This window comes from Gopherus flavomarginatus, chromosome 3, assembly GCF_025201925.1.
Source record: "Gopherus flavomarginatus isolate rGopFla2 chromosome 3, rGopFla2.mat.asm, whole genome shotgun sequence".
Classification (NCBI taxonomy): Eukaryota; Metazoa; Chordata; order Testudines; family Testudinidae; genus Gopherus; species Gopherus flavomarginatus.
Window position 1 is genome coordinate 39,690,030 of NC_066619.1, and position 27,898 is coordinate 39,717,927.

Sequence of the window (27,898 nt, forward strand, 5' to 3'; positions counted from 1 at the left end):
ATATTGACATGTTTGAACAATTCCAAACCAAGCCAAACCCCCCCCCCCCCAGCCAATGCATTCAAACTCACTGGAAAGTGATATCTGATTGAAATACACACATCAGATGCGACTGCAGATTAGACCGAGATATCAACACAAACTGTTTAAGCAGAACATGAATAATTTCAGGGGTTGAAATGTCAGTTCAAGAAGATTGTTGGACGAAAACAACACCACACAAAGATACAGGTGTACAAGAATGCTTCAACAAAAGCTCTTTTTTGCAAAAGGATGGCATTTTGCCTCACTTAATCCCTCTTTGTTCGTTTGGCTTTTGCAATATTTTCCTGGCGTTTCTGTTTCTTCTTTTGCTCTCGTTCCCTGGCTTCAATCATTTTTGCCAGTTTCCATGATAGCACTGCACTTGCTAGGAACAATGGTGTAAGGGCCAAGATCACAGTGGTGAGAAAGCCATATGGGTCCTTTGCAGCCCATTCCACAACATATTCAGCCCACGCTTTGATATCAAACATCTTTTCTACCGTCCAATTGGGGAAACCCTATGTAAAAAATTGATAAAATATTTTCATTACACAGTCATAAAAATACTGCAAGTTATCGTGACTATGCAGTGCAACAGCAAGATCTGTCACCGTTGCACAGTTATTCAGAGTGCTTCACATTTATTTAGATAGAGGGTGGGAAGCAGCTATTTCACTCAGCTGTTACGATCGTTCTCCAACACATGCTTTCCACGGTCTACCCATCTCTCACCTTTCCCATTCAGACCAGTAAATAACTGATTGATAGCAGGTAGGTTGCTTATGCAGCCAAGTGCATTTTCTTTTACACTCTTGTCCCAGCCTCGGAGGCGTCGGGACCCCCCCAAGTTAAAAGTCCCGGGCCTCGCGTATCTGCGGTTCACGCGGGATTGGTAGCGAGGCGATGCAGGGAACGCGGCTGGGGTTCGGCCGGGGCACTGCGGTGGGAGCCCCGCACTACACCGGGCTGGGGCGGGAGCTGCGGCGAGGGAGCAGCGTGTCCGCCCAGCTACCCGCGCCCGGCCCGAGTCGCTCATTTCACTAGTCGTTGGGGGCGGGGCGCAGCGAGCTGAGGAGCCCAGTGACCCCCCCCCCCGTGTGGGGTCGCGCTCCCTTCGCCGGCCCCGGCGCTCAGCGGCACCCGAGGGGCGGGGCTGAATGAATCACTGCCCCGTGGCGGGGGAAGGGTCGGCAGGCGGCGCCTTCCGCGCGGGAATACGGGCCCAGCGGGAGGGTCTCTGGGGAGCCCTCCCACTAGAGCCCGCCCAAGCCCCAGGGAGGAACTGACCCCTCCTCGCGCTGCCTCGCCGGCTCCAACGGCAGCTCCACAACCAGAAACCGCGAGGACAGGAGACTAACTGGCCAACCGGAAACAGAAAAAGGAGACAGCGCCGCGCCGCGCCACCCCACCCCCGCCGTTACGCCTACGTAGCTATAGAGTCTATCTCTGGCGCCGGCTAGAGTGTCCCTTCAGCCCCTACTTCTCGGAGCCTGGACTGGAGTCACGTGACGGCGGTTGGCGCCGATGTTTCTGCCATTGCTCTGTGGGGGCAGACCAGCGCGTCCGGGCGGTGCGGGGCACTTCCGGGGCAGCCGGCAGGTAAGCAGCATGCGCGTGGCTGTTCGCGCGGAAGCTGGTTGGAGCCGTTCGTCTGTTAGTGTACGCGAGGAGCTGGCTCGTGTTCGTCGTCTGTCGCCGCGTGGGGCTGAATGCGGGGCGGGTGGAGACCAGGCTCCCTCAGGGAGACCGAAGGAGGAGGGATACAGACCCCCCCCCCCACTAACATAGTCTGGTAGATAATGAGCGGGGTGGGGGCTGCGGAAATCCTTGGAAAAGCAGAGTCTGCGCTGCTCCTTAGGGCAGATGTTCGTGGTGCGCTTTCAAACTGAGCCCGACAGTGACAAATACTCCAGTGTCGTAGGCGGGAGTGTACCCCTGGGAGACTGACGGGTAAATCATCAACACCCCCCCCCCAAGTCCGCTGGACCCCCACCCCACCCTCCGCCCTTCTCTCTGACTTAGAGCAGGAAAGGAAACAAATTTATTCTCCCAAAGTGCCTTGATCCACTCCCTTTATACACCAACGTGCAGTGTGGTGGGACCTGTCTGCTCTTTTTAGAGGGGTGTGTGCAAAGACCTTGTTTGTAATTGAACAGCTGGTATTCTGCTCTGTGTGGTGCTTATACCACGCCCACCAGCGTAGCCTTCCCGTAGCGCATTAAGCCACGTGACGGAGATTGTGATGCGTTTGTTCTCTCATCGTCTCCTCTGAGTGCATGCAGTTAAGTCTTGTTTTGGAAATTTTTTAAATCTATGTATACGCACGTTGCCATAAATCCAAGAGATTTCTCTCTCGATTAAAAAAAGGCACAACAGGCCACTTCCAAGTTAAATTAGTTGAACTTCCTTGTTGTCTTGATGTGGTTCAGAATCCTAAAAGTAATAGTGTATTGTTAAATGCACGTAAAATGGATGCAAAATGTCAACAAGTGGGGAAGGTAAAGTTGCCTGGAACATTTTTGCTATAGTAAAAGCCTACAGAATTGGTAGATAGAACAGCGTGTTAAACCCCACTCTTGCTTATACTTACACATGCTTAATTTTACCACTGTGAGTGATTCCACTGATTGCCATGGGGCTATTCATGGAAGTAAGGCACATGCCTTAGTGTTTGCAGAATTGGAGTTTTAGCATGGTGGATTCAGAGATCTTGCAGTTACTTGAACTAGATTGATCTGTTCAGCAATTTCCATTCCTGGCTTTTGTGTGATAATAATTGGCAAGAAATCTGATCTAAAATTCTTTCTACTGGGTATATGTTATACATACATTTTTTCTACATGAAGATCCTTGTCATAGAATAATTTATGCATTCTTAAATACAAATTTAATTTTTTCTAAGGCTGTACTGTCCAGGCTATGCCTATAATATCCACTGAAAAGCATAGTCTCACTTCCTGTACTAACAATGAGGAACCTTAGAAACTAACAAATTTATTTGGGCATAGGCTTTCGTGGGCTAAAACTCACTTCATCAGATGCATGGAGTGGAAAATACAGAGGCAGGTATAAAAACACAGCGCATGAAAAGATGAGAGTTGCCTTACCAAGTGGTGGGTCAGTGCTAACGATATATTAAGGTGGAAGTGGGCTAGTCTCAACAGTTGGCAAGAAGGGGTGAATATCAAGGGAAATCACTTTTGTAGTGCTAATGAGTTCAATGTAATCAAGGTGGCCCATTTCAAACAGTTGACAAGAAGGTGTGAGTATCAGCATGGGGGGATTAGTTTTATAGTGACCAATCCACTCCCAGTCTTTATTCAGGCCTAATTTGACAGTGTCCAGTTTGCAAATTATTTCCAGTTCTCCAGTTTCTCATTGGAGTCTGTTTCTGAAGATTTTTTTGTTGAAGAATTGCCACTTTTAAGTCTGTTGTTGAGTGTCCAGAGAGATTGAAGTGTTCTCCTACTGGTTTTTGAATGTTATAATTCTTCAAGCCCTTATATAAGCACTGGAATCTCTAAGTGTCTGTCTCTTTGTATAATTTCTTCTACAAATGTCAGGAAAATGCAGAACTCATCTAAATCAATGATGTGGTTATTATTTCTAAGATATTGTATTAGCATTACTGTTAGATGATTTTATAAACTGTTATCTAAGTTAACAGTTTATTATAGCAGGGAACTAGCTGTTTTTGGAAACTAGGGATACCTTAAAATGAACAGGCCATCCATGGCTAAATGATATGTTTATCATCATGTTTCCTGGAAAGCAACATAACACTATCTCCTTTAGTGACATTATTTTATAAACCAATTAACTTCAATAATATTAAATTGCCACCATTTAAAAAAAAAAAACCTTTAACATACTTGAGCAGCATTGAAAGTTTTGTTAGGATGGAACCTTGAGTGAACTGACACTGGAGAGGTCTAGCGATATTGTCCATTGTCAAACTTCAGAAAGAATGGCTGCACAAAGGAGTGAAACAACGACCACAAGATTCCAAAAACTCCAACCATAGTAGAAATGATTGATAATGCAGAGAAAGGCACAGCAATGCTGAGAGTATAATAGTGACATGGAAAATGGAGGAGTCACTTGCACAAAAGCAAAGCAGTGTCATGTTAGGAATCATTAATGAGGATGACCTTTTGAGTGTATATGTTTAATATATGCTTTCAATAAATGTGTTCATTTTGCTGGTGGTGACATGTTACTGGTGTAGAATCATGTAGAAAACTAGTGCTAAATGTTTCAATCATAATTTAAATGCCTCTCTAGTTGCCTTTGTATCATGCTACTTTATGGAGCAAATTCCACCCTGGTGTAACTCCATTAATATGTCCCATTTTATGTCCATAAAAATATAAATTGATTTTCCCACTAAGAGAATGATTTCTACAAAGTTCATGTACTGTTTAATTTCATAATTTCCTTGACCTTGTATATTCCACCTGCTGAATAATAACTCTTGTTTCTGGATGACATGTATGAAGCTCCCTTACATTGCATATTGGTGAACATTTTTTTGAAGAACTGTAGACATTAAGTTTATCTAGTGTCTTTTTTTCCCCCCAGCTTGTAATACCACTAAAGTGTGGATGCTTTATCAGCACTTTCTTGGCCACTGTAGTATATGCAGACCAGTAAGCTTTCTGTTTCTTATAGCTGTACTTCAGCCAACAAAACTATATTGTATCATTGGGGATTACAGCCTCTTTGTGTGTGCTACAAATCTTTATTTGAAAATGTTGTTGTGTTATGCTGAAGTGGACCTGCAGTACATCTTTATCTTTTATTCAGGGGTTCTCAACCTTTTTATTTCAGAGGCCCCTGCAACATGCTATAAAAACTCCACAGCCCACCTGCACCACAACAACTGGTTTTCTGCATATAAAAGCCAAGGCCAGCCTCAAAGGGTAGCAAGCAGGGCAGTTGTCCTGTGGCCACACACCACAGGGTGCACTGCAAAGCTAAGTTACTCAGGCTTTGGCTTGAGCCCTGGGTGATGGGGCTCGGGGCCCTGGACTGCAGTCTGGTGTGGTGGGGCTTTGGCTTTCTGCTCTGGGCCTCAGTGAGTCTAATGCCGGCTATGCTTGGTCATGGCTCCCCAGGAGCCCTCAGACCCCTCGTTGAGAACCACTGCAGATTGCATGAAGAGTCCCTTCCATTTGTGCTGTTGCTACCATTTATACAGGTGGGCCTGAGCATCTCAGAAGAAGTCATCAGTAATTCTGCTGGTTTGCGCAATCCATTTCCACATCATCTGTGTAAACTATTCTTGGACTGTAAGCTGTTTAGGGCAGGGACTTGTGCGGATGATGTATAGCACATTCTGGATACTACTGGAAGACAAATAATAATGAGAATATTACATTTTTTTCAATTTGTTTTCATAATAGTGGGTTTGTATCTGGCTTTTAAAATTTTGATGGGGCAAAAGAAGTATGCATGACTTGTGTCAGATTAAAGTATGGCTGAGTACCTTCATCCTTTAAAAGTGACTCTCAATTATTTTTCTAGCAGCGTTGTTTTTCTTCTCCTTAGAATGTTTTGGTACCCTGTGGTTTTGATCAGACATGAACCATAGTTAGCCTTAATCTGTCTCTGGTTATATCACAACTTTAACTTCCTTTTTCTGAGTAATCAATTTTAGAGCTCAAACAGGAAGTCAGTTGCCCATAAAGATAGTAAAGGAAACTGGATTGCTTGAGAGATTAATTGGATATGAAGCCGTCATCTCCTACCTAGGTCACTAGTTCAAATCCACCCCAGTATGGTAATGACTGAAATGGCTGTTTATTGGTTTGGTTTTTTTTTTAATGGTGAAAAAAGAACCTCAGCACTGCTATAATGTTTTCTAGTACTTAGAGTAAGGGTCCAGGAGTCAGAGACAAGGAGATTTTTTCCCAGCTGGGCCATTAATTCACAGCATGTCTCTAGAAAATCACCTCAATCTCCTCATCTGTAAATCAGGATAAAATGTATCCTTGGATAATACTCATCTTTGCAAAGTGCTTTTTCTTTTCTTCGTTTCCCAGTTATAAATTTATAAATTCGTTCATTTTATCTGGATGAAAGAAAGTGTACATATAAGTGGGCCCATGATGGTGCTATCACAGCCTTCTGGCGCCTTTGTTCCATTTGTGCCTTGGCTCTGTTTTCCTACTATATAATACTTATCCTGATCCACATTAATTCAGCTACGCTAATTAGTGTTGTTTCCATCAAGGTGTGTCATAACAGCAACTCATGCTTTATGTGGGAAAGACATTGAACTTTTAATAAAATCAGAAATGTAGGGCTGGAAGGGACTTCGAGAAGTCACCTAGCCCACCTCCCTGCTCTGAGGCAGGACCAAGTATACCTAGAACATCCCTGACAGGTATTTGTCTAACCTCTTCTCTAAAACCTCCAATGACCAGGATTCAGCAACCTCCCTTGGAAGCCTGTTCCAGTGCTTAACTATTCTGATTGTTAGGAATATTTTCCCTAATGTCTAACCTAAATCTCCCTTGCTGCTCCTAATGTCTACCCTAAATCTTCCTTCCATGGATACAGAGAACAATTGATCACCATTCTCGATAACAGCCCTCACATATTTGAAGACTTATCAGGTCCCCTTTCAGTCTTGTTTCCTCAAGGCTAAATATGCCCCGTTTTCATAATCTTTACTCATAGATCAGGTTTTTAAACCTTTCATTACTTTTGTTGCTCTCCTCTAGATTCTCTCAAATTTATACACATCTTTTTTAAAGTGTGGCACCGACAGCTAGACACAGTACTTCCGCTGAGACCTCACCAGCACCAAGTAGAGTAGAACAGTTACCCCTTGTATCTTACGTATGATGCTCCTGTTAATACACCTCACAATATTAGTCTTTTTCTCATAGGCATCACATTGTTGGCTCGTATTCAATTTGTAATGTAGTATAACCCTAGATCCTTTTCAGCAGTACTACCACCAAGTCAGTTATTCCTCATTTTGTATTTGTGCATTTAAGTTTTCTTTCCTAAATGTAGTACTTTACACTTGTCTTGACTGAATTTTATCTTGTTGATTTCAGATCAATTTTCCAAGGTCATTTTAGAATTCTTATGGGGTCTGTGAGTTGCTGGTGTCGTGCTGTGTAACAAAGAGGCACTGCATAAATGGGGCTACTTTTGCCACCTTTCCCCCACAAAGTTCTTCTTCTTTCTATTGCTGAATTTTTATTTCTTCCCCTAAACTTACTTTTTTAAGGGGAAGCATTTTGCCCCCCTTTTCCCACTGAACACTGGTTCCTGCGGAGATCACAACAATCTGTTTTCTCCAAAGCAAGATTTCACTGCATCTGAAATACCAAGGAACTGTTCCAAAAGCAGAGGGCACATTGCACACTTTTTTTCCTTTCTGATTCAAAAACATTCCTTCGCATTAGTCACAGTGCCTTTCCAGGCAGGGAGAAGCAGAGGCAGGGGTCCATTTTTCATCAACAAAACATTTTGACCTAAACAAGTACATTTTTACCCAGTCCCAAAGTTTAAGTATTATGTGCTTGTTTTGTTTGGTTAATTGGTCAGACATTTTCATGAGAAATTCCACTCTCTCCATTCTAGAATAGAGCATGGAAAGAGCCATGAGCTTTAGGTGCTGGTTCTCATAAAATGCCCCAGTACTTACATTGCTCCTTCTAGTGGTGGCAAGAATGGAGCTGAGACTCCTTGTTAGATGACAGATTTTCACAACCCCTGGACTAATTCTGCTGCTGTTGAAGTTGGTGGAGAAGGTTCCATTAACTTCACTGGCAGTAGGATCAGAACCTTAGAAAAGACATCAAGGAAGAGGATGATAGATTTATATCATTTAAAAATTAAGATCTGTGGGATGAAGCTAGAGTTTGAATTGGTTGGTCTTTTTAAAAAAACAAACCAAAAAACCCCCCCATCAACTGCATCTTCACTTCTCTCTGTTGCAGGAACTAGGAAACAAAAACTGAAAGAAGAGTCAAGGGGTTTCATGTATCTTTAAGTCTTTAGAGTGTGTTTTGTTTTTTTTAAATGCTACATCCAAATATCCTAATTGCCTTGCAGAACCAATATCTAGTCAGGCCGGCCCCTGCCTCAAGGAGTCATCAAACTAGAATTTAGACATGGCACAACTAGTGAGAGGGAGCACAAATTAGGGGACCTCAGGGCTGCTTTAACTTATAATGTGCTTCCAATGGCCCTAGGAAATAGATAACAGCTATAGTGCAGGTCACTTTAGCTATGCCCCCTCCATCAGGTACTGGGAATAGAGCCACCAAAGCCCTACTTAGATGTCCTGCATGATACTTAAGAACAAGCAATAATCTATCCTTTGTTTATTTTTCATATTTTTTAAAAGTGCTGTGCAACAATATTGTATTGTTAAGGCTATGATATTAATATTATGAAAGATGTGTGTCAGGCTGTCTGGAGTGGTTCACGACCATGAGTGTTGACCTCCGGTATGTTCAATAAGTAGATTTCACCAACCCAGTAATAAATGTGAACTCCTGAAGCACTATAACAGTCTTACCATGGAGTCACAGGCAGTCCCCTTGGGGTCTGCAGTCTATTTTGCCACCCTGGAAAGCTGGACTTAGTACTAGTGGTTGCAGTATACACCAAGGATCACAAAAGATTCAGGTTGCTTTCAGTCCCAAAAGACTAGTCACTTACCCCAGGTCAATTTGTACCTCAGATCTCACACCAAAGACAATGATTGTAGCCAATCATATAATAATCTAACTATGGATTTATTAATTAGGAAAAAGAAATGAGCGAATTATTTGCAGGTTAAAGCAGAGAACATATATACACAAATGAATTAGTCTATAGTTCCAAAAGGTGACAGAGCAGTAATTATCTGTTAGCACTATGTCTTTTAGGGCTAACCCAGGTTAACCCTGGGGATCTCTGCTTTTGTTTCTTAGCTCTAGTCCTATGAGAGTCCAAACAGCAAACAGGTGAAGAATTTTTATGTCACTATCTTTTATTTCCTTCTTCCAAAATTCAAGCTGATGGGATGAGCTTTCTTGTTCATATCACCTTCATGGTGTAAGAGGGTCATTGACCCCATATTTGTATCATGATGTTTCACTATGGCCCACTTAGTTTTGATAGTCCTTCTTAATGGGCTGGGGAACCACTCATCCTGGATGTGCTCACAGATTCAGAGCAGGCATTTTTACAGTTATAAAGCAAAACCTGCATATTACCTTATAGCATGGGATACAGATGTTATGAGTAAGATTAATGCATGCAGTAACTAACCCCAGCGTTTTAGAGTCTAAACACTAACAGATCTTCACAAGTTCAACACCTGTTTTGAACAATACTAACATACAGGTAAGTTGGTTTGGTTTCTATGCACGAGCTTGTCAATGCTCAGCTGATGCCTAAAGCGTTGGCAAGAGCTGGCACTTTCACAGGAACCTTGCCTCTGCCCCCTTGGACTTATACTAAGACAGGGTCTTGAGTTACATAATTGCACAATACTGTATAGCAGGACATACTATTTGGCAAATAATATGGGGTAGGTTGCTGAGCTGTTGTCTGTAGCCATAGATATACATATATACAGTAGTGTTCTATATTTATTGCATAGATGAATGTTAATTGATCATGTAATATAACAGATGTTAAAATAGTGTTCCATCTCAAGTGTTTTTAGAGGCATGTAGCATTGTGATGTGTTTGATCTAAGGCAGATGAAGAAAGAAGAGTTAATGTTAACATGAAGACTTTAACTCTATTGCCCAGACACAAGTGTCATGTACTCTAGGGCTGGTCTGTGCTACCAAGTAAATCTCCTTGCGTTGACCTATTTGTGCCTGGCTATACTCAACTTTGTGTCCATCCAATGTAAATGCCCCATTACATCAACACAGTAAAACCACCTCCTTGAACAGCATAGAGCCATCATTAACCTCCCGAGGTTGGTGCACTGTGAGTGTAGATACGACATGACCTGTGTCAACCCTAACAGTCCTCCAGCAGCTGTCCCACAATGCCCCATTCTCTGTAACAGTAACACTCTGTTCACAATTGCAAATTTAACTGCCCAGAAATCACAGATCCTGGAAACTACACCCATTTTGAAGCCCCCCACATATTTTTTAAAATGCTTTTTCTTGATTGCCTACCTTGGTGAGCACACCTCGCAGCTCTCCCTTGTTGTATGCAACTGCCCAATCAGCTGTTCCAGCACAATGTAATAGATGCGCTCCTGCCTGGAGTAGACAGAAGTGATAGGATCTTCTGGGCCTGTGGGTAGAATTGGCTGTGGGAAACACGGCTATAGACCAGTTGTAGAAATGTGGACATTTTGCATGGGGGATGCTGGCAAAGGGATATGACAGGGATCAGTAGCAGTACTGCATGAAAGTAAAGGAACTTGGCCAGGAATACAATAGATCTGGTGGTGCCCTGTAGATGTGCTGTTTTTACAATGAGCTGCACGCCATACATCAGCATCCCACAGACTACTATGGATATCTCAGAGGAGCCTGAGACAGAGACTTCTGCTGTGAACAGGGAGGAAGCAGAAGGGGTGGGAGCTCCAGCTATGCCGTGAGCCAGGACCTGTTCAAAACACCACGACAGTCTAGCCAGTCCCACCAAGTGAGCATGGATGAGCCTGGTGAAGGAAAGAGAGTAAGTGCATGCAAGCATTTTCCTTATAGTGTGTTAAATTTTATATAGCACCTGGCCCATCCTCAAGTTAACAAGATAAAGGTGTAAACTTTTCATTCATTTACTTATATGAGAAAAAGTAAAGGTACAACAAACAGAGGTAAAGTTGGCATCTGTTTTCATTTCCCTGTTAGGTTGGGCGGGAGATGCACAGCACTTTGTTTATGTACTTAGGGTTGTCCCTTGTATCCTTCTGAGAGATCTCTTTGAAACTTTTGTGGAGATACTCTGCTATCCTCTTCTGAAGGTTTCTTGGGATGGCTGCCTTATATCTTCCTCCACAGGAAAACACTTTCCCACACCACTCTGTGATTACTTTGGCTAGCATCATTGCAGTAAACAGGCTAGTGTCATGTGGGCCCAAGCAGCTTCAGAATGCCAGTAGCAGTTGTGTTCTCTGTGCCTTTGGATATGAGATATCAGCCAAAACCAACAGCACCTGTGGAAAATAGTTCCAGTATTCAGTGCCACTGCCCTATACTCAGGCGCACAGGAACAGGGACTGAAACGTCACTTTCTTGCTTCATGCAACAGAAGTAGCTTCTCCCTCCCACCCCTCCCCACCCTGGCAGACCATGCTAACTGTGCCTGTGGCTGGAGAGCAGTGCTGTGCCTTCAAGGTGCTCCAAAGCTGAAGTGGCAATAAGCATTATTTACTAAACATTGTTGTGGGTATAAGGGAAGTGAGGTGTGAAACTTATCTTTCCATTTCTATTGGGACTGTAAATGCAGTGGTACATCTCTCTCTCTCTCTTTTTTTTTTTTTAATCAGCAGCTACTGGTGTGGTGCTCCCCCATTCCACACCTGCAGAACATCTGACCCTGATGAGGAGGAGAAAGAAGACGACTAGGGAATATATGTTCAGTCAGATCCTACAAGCCAGTGCTGTATTGTACCATGAACAAAGGGCTTGGAGGGCCTATATGATTGACAGTCTAAAGAAAGAAAGAGAGGACAAGAGAGAGGCCCAGGAACCCCAGCAGGACAAAGAGAGGGAAATGCACCAGGACATAATGGGACTTCTAAGGCAGCAGACCCAAATGCAGCAGCACATAGTTGACCTATAGATTCAAAAATGTTAGACGCTCCGCCTTTTCAGTCCTTGGAGAACTCCATGGTTTCTGCTCCCTGCACCTCCCAACATACCACATAGCATCAAGGGGAACATCTTTATCCCTATCGTTCCTCACCAGGAACAGCAAGGAAAACCACAGCTTCACAGAACCATGGTTGGTGTATGTGTAGCCACAACGAACTACACTTGTGCATGGAAGTGGACAGAAATGTTTGCTGCCTTTCCAATTATAAAGTTCCACTCCATTAATTTGTTAGAATTTTGTATTACGTTGCCTTTGTTTTCCTGCACTGTTTTTCCCATTCAGTAAAGTTCTATTTTTGGAGAATAAAATTATCTTTATTAGTTCACAACACATATTGTAGAATGAATATCAGTACTCAAAGCAAACAGTACTTGTTAATATCCAGCAAGCACCACCTAATTCATAGCTTCAGGAAAACACCTAGTCATATTTATAAATGAAGAGCTAGCAGCACCCAAAGCTCCAGCTCCAAAGACTAATCCAGCACCGAATGCTACTGTGGCTGACTGCTAAAGTGCTCTTTCAAAGCCTCCCTCAACTGCATAGCCCCATGTTGGGCTCTTGTAATGGCTCTTGTGTCTGGCCGCTCAGAGGTGGCAGACAGCTGCTCCAGCTCCACCCCGGCAGGAGCTTTTCCCCCTTTGCCTCACAGATATTATGCAGAACACAACAAGCAGCTATAACTGTCCGGATATTTTTCTCGTTGACATCCAGCTAGCAAGTAAATACTGCCAGAGTGTCTACAGTCTACCAAAAGCACATTCAGCAACCATTCTGCACCTGCTGAGCCAGTAGCTAAATCTCTCCTTGGAGCTTTCAGGGTGACCAGTGCATGGCTTCATGAGCCAGGGGAAAAAGGAGTGGGGCGAGTCTCTCAACATCACTATTGGCATTTGAATTGCGGATGGTAATCTGCCAGTCAGGAAAGAATGTCCATGCTTGCAGCTTTCTGAGTAGTCCTGTGATCTTAAAAATGCAAGTGTTATGCACCTTCCCTGACCCCAGTCCACATTGTTCTTAGTGAAGTATCCCCAGTGATCCACCAACACTTGCATAACCATAGAATAGCAGCTCTTTCTAATGATGTATTCTGTGGCAAGGTGGGCTGTTGCCAAAATACGGCTATTGCCCCACTGCAATTCAGGAACCACCATTGTTGCAAAAATCCATCCACTAAGTCCTGCACATTGCTGAGAGTCCTCCATAACAGGAGACGATTAGTGACCCTATATACTTGCATTATGGCGTCTACTCCACTGTGGATTTTCCAACTGCAAAATGATTTTCCACTAACTGGTAGCAGTTTGGCACTGCAAACTTCCAGAGACTGATCTCTACTTGTTTTTCCATTGTCAATGCAGTTTTTATTTTTGGTGTCGCTGCACTGAGAGCTGAGGTGAGCTTGGTACACAGATCCAGGAATATGGCCCCCACATTTACATCATCTCAAACCTATATTACAAAGAGATCCCTCCAGTCAGTGTTCATTTCTGGGGCCCAAAAGTAATGCTCCACCATCTGCAGCTGCTTTGTGAACACCACCCACAACCTTGAATTGTTTTTCACTATGTCCCTTAGCAAGCTGTGCTTGAAGAAATTGTCATGCTCCCCATTTTTGCGGTACTTCTGTGGGTTTCCAAATAAAAGAGAATCAAGCATCCTATATTTGCAACATTCATGAGAACAGTGCAGAGCTCTGCAGGCTCCATGCTTCCGTGAGAGATGTTGTATACTGAAACGTGCTGTACAGGTTTCTGGGATTTAAAAAAAAAAAAAAGCATGAAAAGTATGGGGTATGGATGGTATTAGGAAATTCAGCAAGTTGCTTGCTGGGAACTTGACCCTTGCATCCAGAGATCACTGGGCAAGTCATTTCTATCTGCAACATATTGTGAAAATTTCCCAAAAGGCATTGCACCAGATGGCAGCATGTGGCACACTGGGATACCTACCTGCGGTGCACTACACTTTGCATCACTGCACTCTTGGTGAGTACCTGCAGTGCCAATGCAAGCCATGTGTGTACACGCCTGAGCAATATACACGTTTTGGTGGCTGTCTGCCAACATAACTTGCATCGACCAAAGTGTGTATTATAGATGTGGTCTAAGTTTAAGACTTCTTTAAAGTGAGTTTAAATGTAATTATGTTTGTCCTTACTGCCCTTTTATTCTGCCAGAGTGGCATAAAAGGGCCTTAGTGTATATGATAACCTTGTTATCTCTAGCCTGCTTCTTGCTTGCATATGTATACCTGCCCCTGGAAATTTCCACTACATGCATCCGCCGAAGTGGGTATTCACCCACGAAAGCTTATGCTCCAATACATCTGTTAGTCTGTAAGGTGCCACAGGAGTCTTTGCTGCTTTTATGAAATCCAAGATCCATCTCTTTGTGGTTAAAATCTCAAGCTAGTGTTATATTAAGGTTTTAATTGTTTTGATTTGGGATTTTTTGCATATGATTATTTCTTGCTTGGGTGTGTATTACAATAGGTGCCATGCACTTTTGTTACATAATATAAGCTACTAGACACAGTTCAAACCAGGTTTTGTCAAAAACATTTCAGTTCTGTTTTTGTTTTTATGAACCTGTGGTAGTTTTGGAATCATGGTGTTTAGGAATGTTGTTATTCACCAAAATGTCTTTTATCATGATGTTTTACATTTTCTTGTTCTTTCTTTTTTTAAGAAAGCACAATAATATGGAATGCTTTTATTTTTCACATTCCAAAATTATTTTTATTGTTTTATTAAAACCTGTATCACCAAATGTAATACATCCAAATAGGTTAATATCTCTTTAAAGAGTTTGTGAGCCCCTCCATTGGTACTCACTGTGTTACATGTTTTCAAAAGCCACCAGAAACCAGTCAGAGCAGAGGTAGGGGTATAGCTAGGTTTTGCATGTTTGTGTATATTTAGTAAGCACTATTATTTGGGATCCAGCTGTGCTGTGTTGTTTCTTCATATTGTTTTTGTTGTGGGAAGAGCAAAACCCACCATACTGAACCAGACAGAGCACGAAGCATCTCCTAAAACAGAACTCACAAAGTCTAAAATCTTCAATAGTGTTTTAGTTCATAAGTATTTCCATTTACAAATGTTCTACTTAACAGACTCTCCCACAAAAACTAAAGCCACTTTAGGCAGTCATCTTATGAGATCCCACCGAAATTGTTCTTCATTTTACAGCCCCTCCAGAGATGAGCTCCCAACCTTCCTGGATGCTTGCAAGATAAGTTGGGTTTTGCAGCATGCCTGGAATGGTGCCAAATCTAGGAAGCAGTGGACCAAGGAGGGAAGCAAATTCCCGAGCCACAGGCCTCGAATGGGGAGTTCCCTTCTTATTCCTGAGCTACTAAAGATTTTGGAGGGGGTTTGTCCCATCTCCACTAACACACATGAAATAAAGTATTTAAAGATGTGTAGAAGATAACGAGAAATATATGGTCCATCTGAATAGATATCACATAGCACTTGTAACTGTGAAAGCTAGAACATTTTTTCTTACACATTTAACTCTGCCAATATTTAATGCATCCGTGTTATGAGGTTATTAAATATAAGCTAATTAAAGTCAATGAGCAGCTATCCAAAGGGGCAGATTTGAATGAACTGTGATATAAATCAGTGTAAAAAGGGAAGTGTCTATTTAAGTGCAGCTGTAATGTTTTGTGTTGTAAAATGCGAGATTTACTTTTGATTTTCTAGATCACACAGTGTGACAGTGAGATCAAAATCTTCTTCCCACATTACCTCAATACAGGGCATATGTGCAGGGGAGATGTGGTGTGGACCTTCTCTGTGGCCACTATAGAAGTCACACAGATGCTCTGTCTGCTTCCCCTCACGCCTTTCCGCCAGTGGATTGGCATAGCCTTGAATGCTCCAATCTCATTCCATGTAAACCCATCCTCCATGCAGGGAGCCTACACATTGTGTGTATAGGGTCTGAATCCCCCATGCAGGCACAGGGAATCCTGACCCATCCATGGAATAGAACCACATTTGTTCTGCTCCGTCCAGGGCCTCATGGGAGGTAGGGTGGGGGAGGGCAGGATTGGTTTCTTAATTAACAAAGAGCAGTGCAAATGCATCAGATTACAGAGCAGTGCACCAGTCACAGCAGAGAACATGGCATTCTCAGTACCCCTTTTCTCCAAAAGCAAAATGACCTTGAACTATAGAATCTTCACATCTAGATTAGACTTGCTCCTCATGCTTCATATATGCTACCAAAAAAGGTTTTCTCCTTGTTTACAGAAATAAAAATAGTTTTAAATTCCCTCTTATGCTGTGTTTCTGTTGAGTTGTGAAGATTTGCGCTGCATGCCTCTTTCCTGAATGACAATGTGCTTATTGCGTGGTTCTAAGAACTACTTGGTATTACCCAAACAGCTCTGATAGCAATTCATAACACCAGAATGTGACATGCAGGAGGATGCTTGTAAATATACAAGAGGGTCTTTACATTACATTTAGAAAATTAAAGTATTTGTATTGAGATTATGTAGCAGAACCCAGACAAGTGAAAGAGAGAGTCTGTAATACGCACACTTAGTTTGTGTTTGCCTCTAGGAAAGAAGTACCAGTAAGTGAAGCAAGGATTTATGATCTATAAATGCAGGGCACAGTTATCCACCAATAAGAGTCAGTTTAATGGCACTATTTTGTATGTAAATGTCTATATGAATTTGAGTTAACCATTTCAGGCCAGATAAAGGAAGAGTAGTCTGGTCTCTTAGGGAAAATTGTGCCCTTCCACACAACAAGGAAATTAGATGGAAAATTCCACAGCTTCAAGGCCATAGGATTTCCTCTGGTGGGAAGGAGATGGGTTGTGCCCCTGTCCCGGTCTTCAGGTGTGGGCAGGTGCCATTACCTGTCCAAACTGAAGACATCTTGAGTGCTAAAAGATAATTCTAGGGATATCAGGGCAGCCACTCTAGGTCAAAACATATGCATAGAAGGCCATTTCCTCCACCATTACTTCCCATGATTCTCTCTGTGGCAGCACAGCTCCCTAGTGAACGATGCTCCTACTACTTTCCCATCCATGCTTCAGTGAAATCTCTACTCTCCTATGGTCTACGTAAGAATGGCCATACTGGGTCAGACCAGTGATGTAGCCAGGTGGGAGGGAAGAAGGGGAATAGGGGAGGGAGGAAGCGCAGGTCTTCAGCAGCACTTCAGCAATGAAGCTTCAGTGCCACTGAAGACACCTGGAGCGAATGAAGGTCCCACCGCCGAAGACCCGGAGCTCTGTAAAGGTGCTGCACTTTTTTTTTTTTCCCCGCTCCCAGGTGAGTAAAATTAAAAAGGCGCCATTTGTGCTTGATGGGGGAGCAGCTGCTGCCCCGCTCCCCCGCAGCTACACTACTGGGCCAAACCAAACGTCCATCTAGCCCAGTATCCTGTCCTCTGACAGTGGCCAATGCCAGGTGCCCCAGAGGGAATGAACAAAACAAGTAATCCATTCCCTGACACTCATTCCAAGCTTCTGGCAAACAGAAGCTAGGGACACCATCCCTGCCCTGTCTAGTCTCATTTTTATTATTAAATCAATGGTACATTTTGCAGTGAAAGTGTTTTAATTGTGAAGTTTTTTGAGTCTGCATTAAGCACTATAAAAATTAAAAAAAAAAGAAATTAATAAATACATAAGTGATATTGCTGAGAACAGTTTTCCCCATGCCCTGTCTTCTTCCAACCCAGTCACTCCCTCTTCCAAAACCAAGGAAGTACACCTGGAGAGAGAGAGTGTGTGAGAGAGAGAGACACACACACACACATCATGGAATGAACCTTAAATAACATTTTTGCAGATGTTTTAATATTCTCCTGCCTTTTATTACTCTTCAGGAGAGTCAGCAGCTCACTTGGTCACATCCTTGAGGTAGCCATGGGAGATATTTCCCAAAGTAGTGTATGTTACCAGCATGTATAATTCTTGTATAACAAATTCACTTGCCTCTTTTTAATTATTTCTCAGTTTTTAACCAGTGCCTTTGCTTGGTCCCTCTTCAGATAAGAGTCTTAGACTATTATTGGAGGGGCTAGCTCGGTGGTTTGCGCATTGGCCTGCTAAGCCCAGGGTTGTGAGTTCAGTCCTTGTAGGGACCATTTAGGGATCTGGGGCAAAAATCTGTCAAGGATGGTACTTGGTCCTGCTGTGAAGGCAGGGGACTAAACTGAATGACCTTTCAAGGTTCCTTCCAGCTCTATGAGATAGGTATATATCAATTATAGTTCACTGAATGGGCTGAAAAGGGGAACACTCATTCCACAAAGCTAATAACCCTAATGGTAATATTGTTCTTCTCCTAATCACAGAGATGATGATGCCTCTTTGGTGTTTCTGTGCTATTTATTTAGCTATCATGTGAAAGAAGAGAACCCCACCTTTTCATGTGTCTCCAGATTAGATTGGAGTTAGCTCTTCAGTAGGTCTGATTATTAAATTTATATGCATTCCTCTTACACAATATAAAAGTAATAGAATTAAGAACAAAGTATATGACTAGCTGACAGTTTCTTCAGTGTTTCAGTTCATGTTGTGCTAATTCACCTTGATATTTCAGATAATTTTAGACATTGATAATAGTTCCCTTAAAGCTCTGTAATATATATTTTTCCTTTAAGCATGAATAAAGATTATATATACAAAGTACTACTTTTCTGCTTGCTGTAAGAGTAAATGAGTGCAAGAAGAAACTTGTAAGAAATATAGTCTAGCAATAACAAATGTCTAAAGATGAGAGGCCTGATCCAGTGCCCAGAGAAGTCAGTGGAGGGACTTCCATTAAGTTCTGTGGGCACTGGATCAGGCCGTAAAACAAAAGGAATTTGTGCTGTGTCCCTTCTCTGACACGTCTTTTTAGAACTTGACCTGATTTTTTCAGAGTCAGGCCTGATTATGCAAAATGGATATAGTTGTCTTCCTGTATTCAAGAGTTGCATTCTTCAGCCTTCTAAAGGAAAGAAAAATGTGATCTGGCATTTTCTCCTGCATTAAATGAAGTCCTGTTAATATTTATTTTGAATCGTTGTTTGCTTGATGCGGTTATTGTGGAACACATTGCAACTTGTCCAAAGAATGACATTTCCAACTGCTGAGTAAACGAACCTTGAATTATAAAATTAGTTGTTCAATTTTAGCCAGAGGGATGATGCCACTTTCTATAAAACTGTGGTAAATACATTCCAGGTATAAAATACTCAGTGTACTGTTCCAGTATAACAAAGCCAACACCAATCTTTGATATACATTTTTTCTTATCTGTTTTTAAGAGAGATGAAGTGTTGGACTATGTCATATTGCTATAGGTTTGTTTTGAAGTCATATTTGGCAGGAAACTGTTTTGTTTTTTTTTCCTTTAATTGCCTCACTGTGACTGTTTATGCTAAGGAGGTACACTACTTTCCAGAAAGAATAAACCACAAATTCAGCACTGTGCACACAAAGAAAACAACCTCCTCAGTTTTGCTTTTATTTATTTTTTCCTGTGTTTATTTTATAACTTGCTGCACCTTTTTTATAGGTTAACACTTCACAGTATACCCGTTCTCTGTTTGTGTAGCCTCCTTGCCTATAGAAACTGGCACCTCTGTGCCAGCATCCTCTATTATTGCACTAATTGAATTTCTCAGCTTAATTTCCTTCTCAGTTGAGCAGTAATTATGGATTTGTATGGCTACTGTGATGTAACTTTGAGACTGCTGTTCTGACATTTCGGCTGCCTTGCAAATACCATTGTAGCTGTTTTTCTGTTTCTCTGAGATATAAATTTCAGGTGCTGCTGCAGACCTGTTTAAAGTAATGAAGGTTATTCTTATTGAATACACTGTATTGGGGGAAAAATATGTGTGGAAAGTTGTCACAATTGCAGTTAAATACAGCACAATGATATTAATGATGTCCTGCTGTGACTGCTCACTGTATTAACAGCTTTCAGAATGATGGCCAGCTATTTTTCTTTTCTTTTAAATAATAAACATGACTGTTTGTTTTTCCTAGTGACTATGCATGATCATTTATACACAAAACATGAATTACTGCATTTAACTGAGTAAAGTATACGTCCATAATATCAGCATACAGGAATTTATCAATACAGTACTTATACTTATATCACATCATGTGGAGGAAGAAGGTACACCTCTACCTCGATATAACACGACCCAATATAACATGAATTCAGATATAACACGGTAAAGCAGCACTCTTGGCAGGCAGTGCTGCGCACTCCGGTGGATCAAAGCAAGTTTGATATAACGGTTTCACGTATAACGCGGTAAGCTTTTTTTTTGGCTCCCGAAGACAGCGTTATATCAAGGTAGAGGTGTAGTTTGCTTTATTAATTATTATTATTACTTCTCATTCTCCCTTCTACTTTCAGCTTTCTAGTTGGAAATGTACTGCAGAAACTATCCATTGATACCCTTTCAGCAGATGTTACCGCTAAATGTGATCTCATGTTCAACATCTGTTCTCTTCTCATTCCAGCACTGAATGCAGTAACTATCTCTGAGGGGGACTATCATGGTGAAATACTGTGCAGCATATAACTGCAGTAATGCAGACACAAAGTTAAATCGGAAGCAGGGAATAACTTTTCATAGGTGAGCCTGACAATCCTGGGTAGCAGTGAATTCTGATTGCAGGTGCTACAGATATTGGGTGGAATCTTGGGCAAAATGCCCATTGATTCCAATAGGGATGTCACCCTCTAAGTATTTTGACCAAGCAAACCGTCTCACAAGCCTGGTATTCTGGAGTGGCAGGCTGATGCCAGGAGCTACCCCTCTGCAAGCCTTTCCTCCTGGCTGATGAATGGGACGCAGCACTTCCTGTCAGGAATTGGTAAGGAGCACTGATTGAGGAGTGGCATTTCAGGATACAAAAAAGCAGCAGCACAGCTGAGTGAGCACTGGAAATTGTGATCCTGGCTTTCAGTGAAGCGACCTGATTAAAGTAACATCCAGTAGGTGAAATACAAAATGTTGTTTAAATTAAAACAAAAGACATATGTTCAATGACATTAATGAGGAATTGTGCACAGGAAAGAGGCCATGAATGACAGACAAAAAGATGGGAAGGGCAGTGTGAGAGAAGTGAGGGTTAGTACCTGTTAGTCGAGATTTTAATGTATGATGAGTTGCGTTTAGTTTTCTACTGCATATAAATCACTCTCATTAATTGTAGCCTCCCAATAAACTACCTGAGGACAGGAACTGTTACTATCTCTGGTTTATAAACAGAGGGAATGAAGCAGGGGCAGTGGAGAGGATAACGCCCGCATTATCAGAAGCGGCCTCTGCTTCTGGCTGCCATAATTTTTGGGTGCTCAGCTTTAGTGATTTAAGGCTTCAAATGCAGAAACTCCTACTGGCTCAAATGAGACTTTTGGTATTCAACACCTCTGAAGCTGAAGGCTGCCTTTGAATGTTTGGCTGTACAGGCTAGACTGAGTTAGTGGCACTGTCCGAACTAGAACTATGGTCTCCTGACTCTCAGTGCCCTTCTCTAAGCACTAGTTCTAGTGCCAGACCATGCCATTTCCCACATCCTGACCCAAAAAAGATTTATAAATGGTCTTTTATTAATTTAATTATTTAAAATATGGCCTTCAAACTAAACCTTTGAGGGCCAAAGCAACCATTGTCAAGCATATTGTATAATCTTCTGAAAAATACTTGCATCTATCTCTGTTTACCAGTAATTTGGGTCATATTCACGCAGCTGGGAGAATATAACACCCATCTTCCTTGCCTTTACCTCCTACTTCCTAAACATCATGTACCCTTCCTTGCCTCTTTCGGATCCTTCCAAAAATCCACTCCTTTTATGAAGCGTTCCCATCTTCCTTCTCACCAATTGTGCACCAATGCCTTTATGCTTTTGTATTGTCCGTTGTGTTGCCCTAGTCTGAGTTAGATGGAAACCTTCTCCTAGCTGGCACCTAGTCTATGAATTTTTAGTAGAGTATCATCTACACTAACGTTATTTCTCCCTTGGAATCCTTGAAAATTATTATACAATTTTAAAAGCATAATTGATTCTCTGTATGTGGAGTCTGTGCTGCTTCTGGGAACTGAGTGGCGTGAAATTAAGTAGAACTGGGTTTGTGAATGTGACATGCATATCATAGAAACTAAGAAATGGAAATAAGCCTATTAGGTCATCTAGTAAATTCTCTGAAGCTAATGAGCAATTGTTTTCTGCAGTATACTCTTCAGTGCTTTGTCCAGGTCATCTAAAATGACTAAGTGATGAGAATTTCACCATTTACAAAGAACATGTGAGATTGTGTTGTGAGAGTCTTACAGTGTATCTAGTGAACTTAGAAGATGTATGTACATTACTTCTTCCCCTCAAATTTTTTATCCAACTGGACATTTTAATAAGGAGACTTGTGTTTCTCCCTGTGTACCTTCTCTTTTCAAACTCAGTGGGTAACCAGTATGTTCTTTTTAGTTTTTATTTAATTGAGCTGTCACCCTCACTAAATACTTTGCAATATTTTAGCTTCCCTACCCCCTCAGATTCTTAAAGTGATTTACAAATGTAGGTGAGCGTTATTATCTCCAAAAAAACCAACAAGGAGTCCGGTGGCACCTTGAAGACTAACAGATTTATTTGAGCATAAGCTTTCATGGGTAAAAAACCCACTTCTTCAACTGCAACCCACAAAAGCTCATGCCCAAATAAATCTGTTAGTCTTTATGGTGCCACCAGGCTCCTTGTTGTTTTTGTGGATACAGACTAACACGGCTACCCCCAATACTTGACATTATTATCCCCCGTTTTCAGAGGGGCAAACTGAGACACAGATTTAAGTCACTTGCCTAAGGGGAAAAGTGTAGTCAGTTGGAAAGCTGGGAATAGAATCTAGGTCCTCTAGCTCCCAGGCCATGCCCTGTGTACTGGATCATGCTGTTTCTCTCTGGTCCCAGCTCAGCAAGGTACTTGCATGCACAGTTTTAAGCGTGTGAATTGTCCCATTGACTGTAATGGCCTGTATGGGTAACAACACCGCTAAGTAAAGTATAATTACTAAACAAAATCCAGCTGACGTTCTTTGGTCTGTGAACTTTATTTCTGTTTTAGGTTTCCCAGGGATAATAAGAAAAAACAGCAGTGGGCCCAGGCAGTACATCGGGCTGACCCTGTGAGTGGCAAACTCTGGACACCATCTGAATGGGATATGATTTGTTCTCAGCATTTCAATCCTGACTGCTTCAAAGAAATTAATGGAAAGAAATTTTTAAAGGAAGGGAGTTGTCCTTCTATATTTTCCTTTCCTGACAATTTTCAGGTATAAAATGTGACACACTGTGATTTCATTAAAAATAACTGATTCATTATCAACTGAAGCACATAACCGCCTCAGGTGGCAAGTTTTTGGAGTGACATTTCACACAGCATGCCATACTGTTACTAATGTGCTAATAAACCTTTGTTAGGTCCTCTAAAAATAGCTTTAGTAAAATCTTGGGGACAGAGTGTGTTGAGGTGTTAGAGGGCGTGTATGTATATCAGTGGTTAAATTATGCATTCTAGAACTGTAATTAAAAACTGATTGGTTAAGTAAAAGCAAAAGCTATGTCCTGGTGTCTAGTGCAGATGCTTTCAGCCTGTTATTTCTCTTCAATTAAAGACTGCAATTGTTAAATTTGTCACAGCATGGATCACATCTCTATAGAGAGAATTTCTCATGGACGGTTTTTCCTTTTATTTACAATTGCATAGACCAGTACCTTGCCCATTCACATTTATGTGGACCAGGTCTCAACATCGCTGTGGCAGCTTCTACAGTTGGCCAGGTTCTCTTTTCTAACAGTGAGCCTGATCTGATGCCTGTAGAAGCAGGTGTGAAGGAGGCAGAGTCAGCGCCTAATATAACATTTATAAAACCTGGCTTTGCTGATGAAAACCCTATTGCCAACAACAATAGTTCTGAGCTGCAGTTCTCTCTGAACTTTAATTGCATTCTTTGTTTTGTAGAGAATAGATAATTCTCTACGGCGATCGGCGAAGAACTCCAAATGTGCTGGCACATTTCTAGAAAATCCTCCTCTCACAGCAGATCCTGCTGAGGTGTATGTTACAGTAACGGTAAGCATCAGAACTGTGACTGAATGCTGAAACAGTAGTGTCACAACATGAGCCTTTCCTTTTGTATTTCCAATGACGAATTCTGTGTCAATTTGAATAGGACAAATACTTGCCTATTTTAGCATTTAAAAATAATCTGGGATACTGTGTGATGTTGTGCTTGGTCTTGGGGCAACAATTAACGTTTGTTAGGCTTAGTGGAGAACAAAAAGTACAAAGATTAAAATGTGCTTGTGTAGGGTTTACAGTGAGGCAACAGATATCTGCCATGAAGTGATTAAGATACATGGACTGAAATCCTGGCTCCATTGAAGACAGTGATAGTTCTGCCACTGATCTCAATAGGGTCAGGCTTATACCCATAGCGTAAGACTGCGGGAGAGAATTTTGAGCAGAATTAGATATCAGAAAACCCATCTTTGTCTTTCAATAACTTGTCTAATATGTAACAAATTAATGTTCTTCACATTCAGCCATGGAGCATCTGCATCATGTGATCATATGTGCGTGCCTATGAACTGGCCTGAAAGAGAGCATTTAAATTTCCAAGTTTATAGAGGACTCCCATTTCTCACTGCTATCGGAGTGAGAGAAAGGCAGAAAAGTTTTTTAAAAGCTGTGAAAAAACTGTATCCTGTTAATTCTTTTTTGGGGGCATATCATCATTCACACTCTCCCACTCCATTCTTGGTTTCATGGGGGGAATTAAATTCCTGTGTTGTTGTTTCCCTTTGTAGAAAACAGCGAACAACTCAAAAAGATTAACAGAAAACTTCAGCTCTGCTCATGAGCTGGACACCAATGTGGTGTGTAATACACAGGACACAGTAATGGTAAGCATCAAAACCCCAATGGGTACACTTCCTCTTTTTACATTATTTCAATTTTAGGCTTTAAAAAATGTTCTCTTGTTGACACTGAGTCCAGTCTTAAACCCCTTAAATACTCAAAACTCCTGTTGACTTCACACTACCCATGAGAATCTTACTATGTTGAAACATAAGCTATAAGGCTCAATGATTTTGTGTTAAATGTTTTGTTTATAGTTCAAGATAGCATTTGCCTACAGTTACCACACAGTGCTATAGGAGGTAGTACTGTTATGCTGTGTATTTAGGAAAAGGGATAAATGAAGCAAAAGCTCTGATATTTAGCTGTAGCCACTGTATATGAAATGAGTACATGCTTGCAGTCTAGTCCCAAGTGGACAGCTGTCTGCATCTCAAAAGCCACTGTACAATTGACACTGTTGTTAACCATGTCCCTAGAGAAACTTGAAAGATTGATTGATTGAACATGGAGACACAACCACCTTCTTGGCTTTACAGGTGATAGCTTTACCAGGTCAAGGTGCATCCTGGGCACTAAACTACCTTCTGTAAGTGAAAAAATAAAAAAATATTCTGAAAACTGTAGAAGTAGGTTCTACATCTAGGGAAACTAGTTCAGGATAAAATGCCCAGCTGGTCAGAGGGAAAAAATTACATTTTATATTGAAATGAGGTATCCAGAAGGTGTAAATCTCATATATGTGAACTTAACTCTTTCCATGGCATGCTATATTAAGGGCTAACTTGCTAGCACTTCAACCTCTGAGCCCAAAACTCAAGGGAAGTGCTGCTTCAGTAGTGCAGCTTTAGGAGGAGAAATGTTCTCATCCTTTGGATGAGCCATTTTTCCAACATTCCTTTTGCTAACCTAATGGTTTTTCAGGTGGATTTTAAAGATTGCATGGTACCTTTTCCATAGAGCAGAACCTCGATGTTTGGTCAGCATCCCTTGCCTTGATACATCAGGCTGCAACATTCAAGGCAGTACATGAGTTACTGCTGAGTCCACAATTACAAACACCTCTGTGAAATGGATGGGCAGCTTTTAACAAATCTGAATAAATAATAGCTGCCACATTAGTCTACACTATCAGCACACTACTGATAGCACCTAAGAATTTTTTGATGAGCTGTGTGAGCCAGACCCATATCTTAATTCTAAAAATATCTTTATTCATAAGAGCATTCAATGGACCCTATATCCTGTGTCCACTTCTTATAACTCTGAGGATTCTCCTGTGGGCAGAGCTTAAACTGGGCCAGTACATGGCAATACTGCATGTCAGCAGGTGCTTCTTCCACTACAGACTGTAAATCGACAGAGCTGACAAGTAGGGTGTATTGTAGTAGGGCTAGAATGCGCTCTGGTACTTATGTCTGGCAGCTGAGTTCTAGTGCCCCATCTTTCAATCAGATCTGCTAGCTTGGCTTCATTGGGGCACTGTATAGGCACAAAGGCACTCTGCAAGCGGATCTGATTGTAGACTTGTATCGTACTTTCTTTCCCTTCTCCACAGCTTTGTACCATGTTGTTATGAGTTCCTCATGCTACTCCCAGTTCCACCAGGGAGCTCCAATCATGGAGGCTTTTTAGTTTTTTGTTTTTTGTTTTTTTTGGTAAATTAAGTCCCAGTTAGCTCTGATTCTAACAAAAATTGCAAAAATCCAGTATTGTTGCTTTCTTTTATCTTTAAATTAGACAGACCACCATTACCATATCACAGACAGTCCAAAAACTCTGAAGAGGAAACTGGATGAACTTTTAGCAGAGAATCACAAGCTCAGAAGAAAATTAAGAAATGCTTCTGATCAGGAAGAGAGACTCCATAAAAATATGGAAATCTTGTTGGACAAGCTGCACTCTAAAGACATGTCGTCATGGGAAATAAAGTGATTGCTAGATCTGTGCAAAGGCCAGGGGCTGAATGACAGGTCTTCTCTCCCACTGCACCCAGCTGTTGGATAAGAAATGTTCACTAATGTTTATTGCTATACATGTCATTTTTGAATGTATTTATTAAATAAAAAGCTGTAAACATTACTGAAGTTTTTATATAAAAGCTAGAAACTTGAAAGTTAAGATTGGCACTTGTGTTGTTCAGGGAGTGAATGTCAGCCTTTTACTTTAATTCCCTGTCTCTTCATTTGTCCCACATGGTTATTTTTTAGCTATATAGTTTCATGAAGAGTGGATGGGAGATTTACTGCTTTTTTTAAAAAGTCTTCTGTAGACATTTACTAAGCCTGTAGTATTTACCTGAGAATACACTAGAATGTTCCAATAAGTATTTATAAGTTTTCCCCAAACCTGATAGGTTAGGAAATTTATAGTCTGATAAATATACTGCAGCATTTATGAAAATTTGTATTGGTTCATCTCTCTTTATATTTAACCAGTGTATTAGACTAGTTTCAGATAATTTTTAATGGCAAAAAGTTGAAAAGACCACATCATGACACATTTCTTTTGCAGCTCCTCCAAAACTTCTAGCAGTAAAAACCTTCAACATCTCCAACCATCAGACTTTGCTTAGAGCACCTACTTTATTCATTGTTGTCTTTCCCCCCTGCTCTATCTTGTGTCACATTTTAAGTGCATTAATTTCTAACAGCGCAATGGTGTCATTGCACCAGCCATCCACCCATGCACTATAAAGTCAGTTTATATAATGGTTTGAAATATATATATATATTTTTTTTTTTTGAAAGACTGGCACGTGCATTAACTATTGTATTAAATCTTATGATCACACATAGTAAAGTGTGTGTGTGTGTGTGTAATATACACACACACACACACACACCCTGCTACCTTGATATAACGTGACCCGATATAACACAAATTTGGATACAACGCGGTAAAGCAGTGCTGGGGGAGGGGGGGAGGGGGGAGTGTTGCACATTCCAGCGGATCAAAGCAAGTTCGATATAACGCAGTAAGATTAAGGTTTTTTGGCTCCTGGGGACAGCATTACATTGGGGTAGAGGGGGTGTATGTGTGTAAAATTTAATATTGTTTAATGGATCCAGACTTATTCTAGTCCGTTGTATCAATATATAGTTCTGCTGTCTATATTGCATGCTAAAATTGAACCTATTAAAATTCATTATGAAAAATAA

At 41.4% G+C, this 27,898-nt stretch overlaps 2 protein-coding genes and 1 long non-coding RNA gene across 12 annotated transcripts; 1 reads left to right on the forward strand and 2 right to left on the reverse strand.

Moving 5' to 3' along the window:
* Positions 1 to 124: 124 nt before the first annotated feature.
* On the reverse strand, positions 125 to 1,550 carry SMIM15 (small integral membrane protein 15). Of its 3 annotated transcripts, none has more exons than XM_050947191.1 (2): positions 1,452 to 1,550; positions 125 to 542 (listed from the first exon to the last, which is right to left on the reverse strand). In XM_050947191.1, exon 2 carries the CDS (start codon positions 513 to 515, stop codon positions 291 to 293), a length of 225 nt encoding a protein of 74 aa, XP_050803148.1. In that variant the 5' UTR covers positions 516 to 542; positions 1,452 to 1,550; the 3' UTR covers positions 125 to 290. The 3 variants fall into 3 exon arrangements, with proteins under 3 accessions (XP_050803148.1, XP_050803147.1, XP_050803146.1); XM_050947190.1 differs by lacking the exon at positions 1,452 to 1,550 and adding an exon at positions 1,312 to 1,420; XM_050947189.1 differs by lacking the exon at positions 1,452 to 1,550 and adding an exon at positions 757 to 1,061.
* Positions 1,534 to 27,898, forward strand: LOC127048035 (THAP domain-containing protein 6-like). Of its 8 annotated transcripts, none has more exons than XM_050947148.1 (8): positions 9,160 to 9,381; positions 10,468 to 10,689; positions 11,501 to 13,817; positions 20,337 to 20,452; positions 22,941 to 23,148; positions 23,838 to 23,948; positions 24,686 to 24,781; positions 26,478 to 27,898. In XM_050947148.1, the coding sequence occupies exons 4-8, from the start codon at positions 20,373 to 20,375 to the stop codon at positions 26,670 to 26,672; spliced, it is 690 nt and encodes a 229-aa protein (XP_050803105.1). In that variant the 5' UTR covers positions 9,160 to 9,381; positions 10,468 to 10,689; positions 11,501 to 13,817; positions 20,337 to 20,372; the 3' UTR covers positions 26,673 to 27,898. The 8 variants fall into 8 exon arrangements, with proteins under 8 accessions (XP_050803107.1, XP_050803105.1, XP_050803106.1 ...); XM_050947149.1 differs by having other exon boundaries at positions 10,507 to 10,689; XM_050947147.1 differs by lacking the exon at positions 9,160 to 9,381 and having other exon boundaries at positions 9,534 to 10,689; positions 11,501 to 13,225.
* LOC127048070 (uncharacterized) lies at positions 1,981 to 10,275 on the reverse strand. Its single transcript, XR_007773550.1, has 3 exons — positions 10,179 to 10,275; positions 7,691 to 7,830; positions 1,981 to 5,372 (listed from the first exon to the last, which is right to left on the reverse strand). It is a non-coding gene; the product is annotated as an uncharacterized LOC127048070 (long non-coding RNA).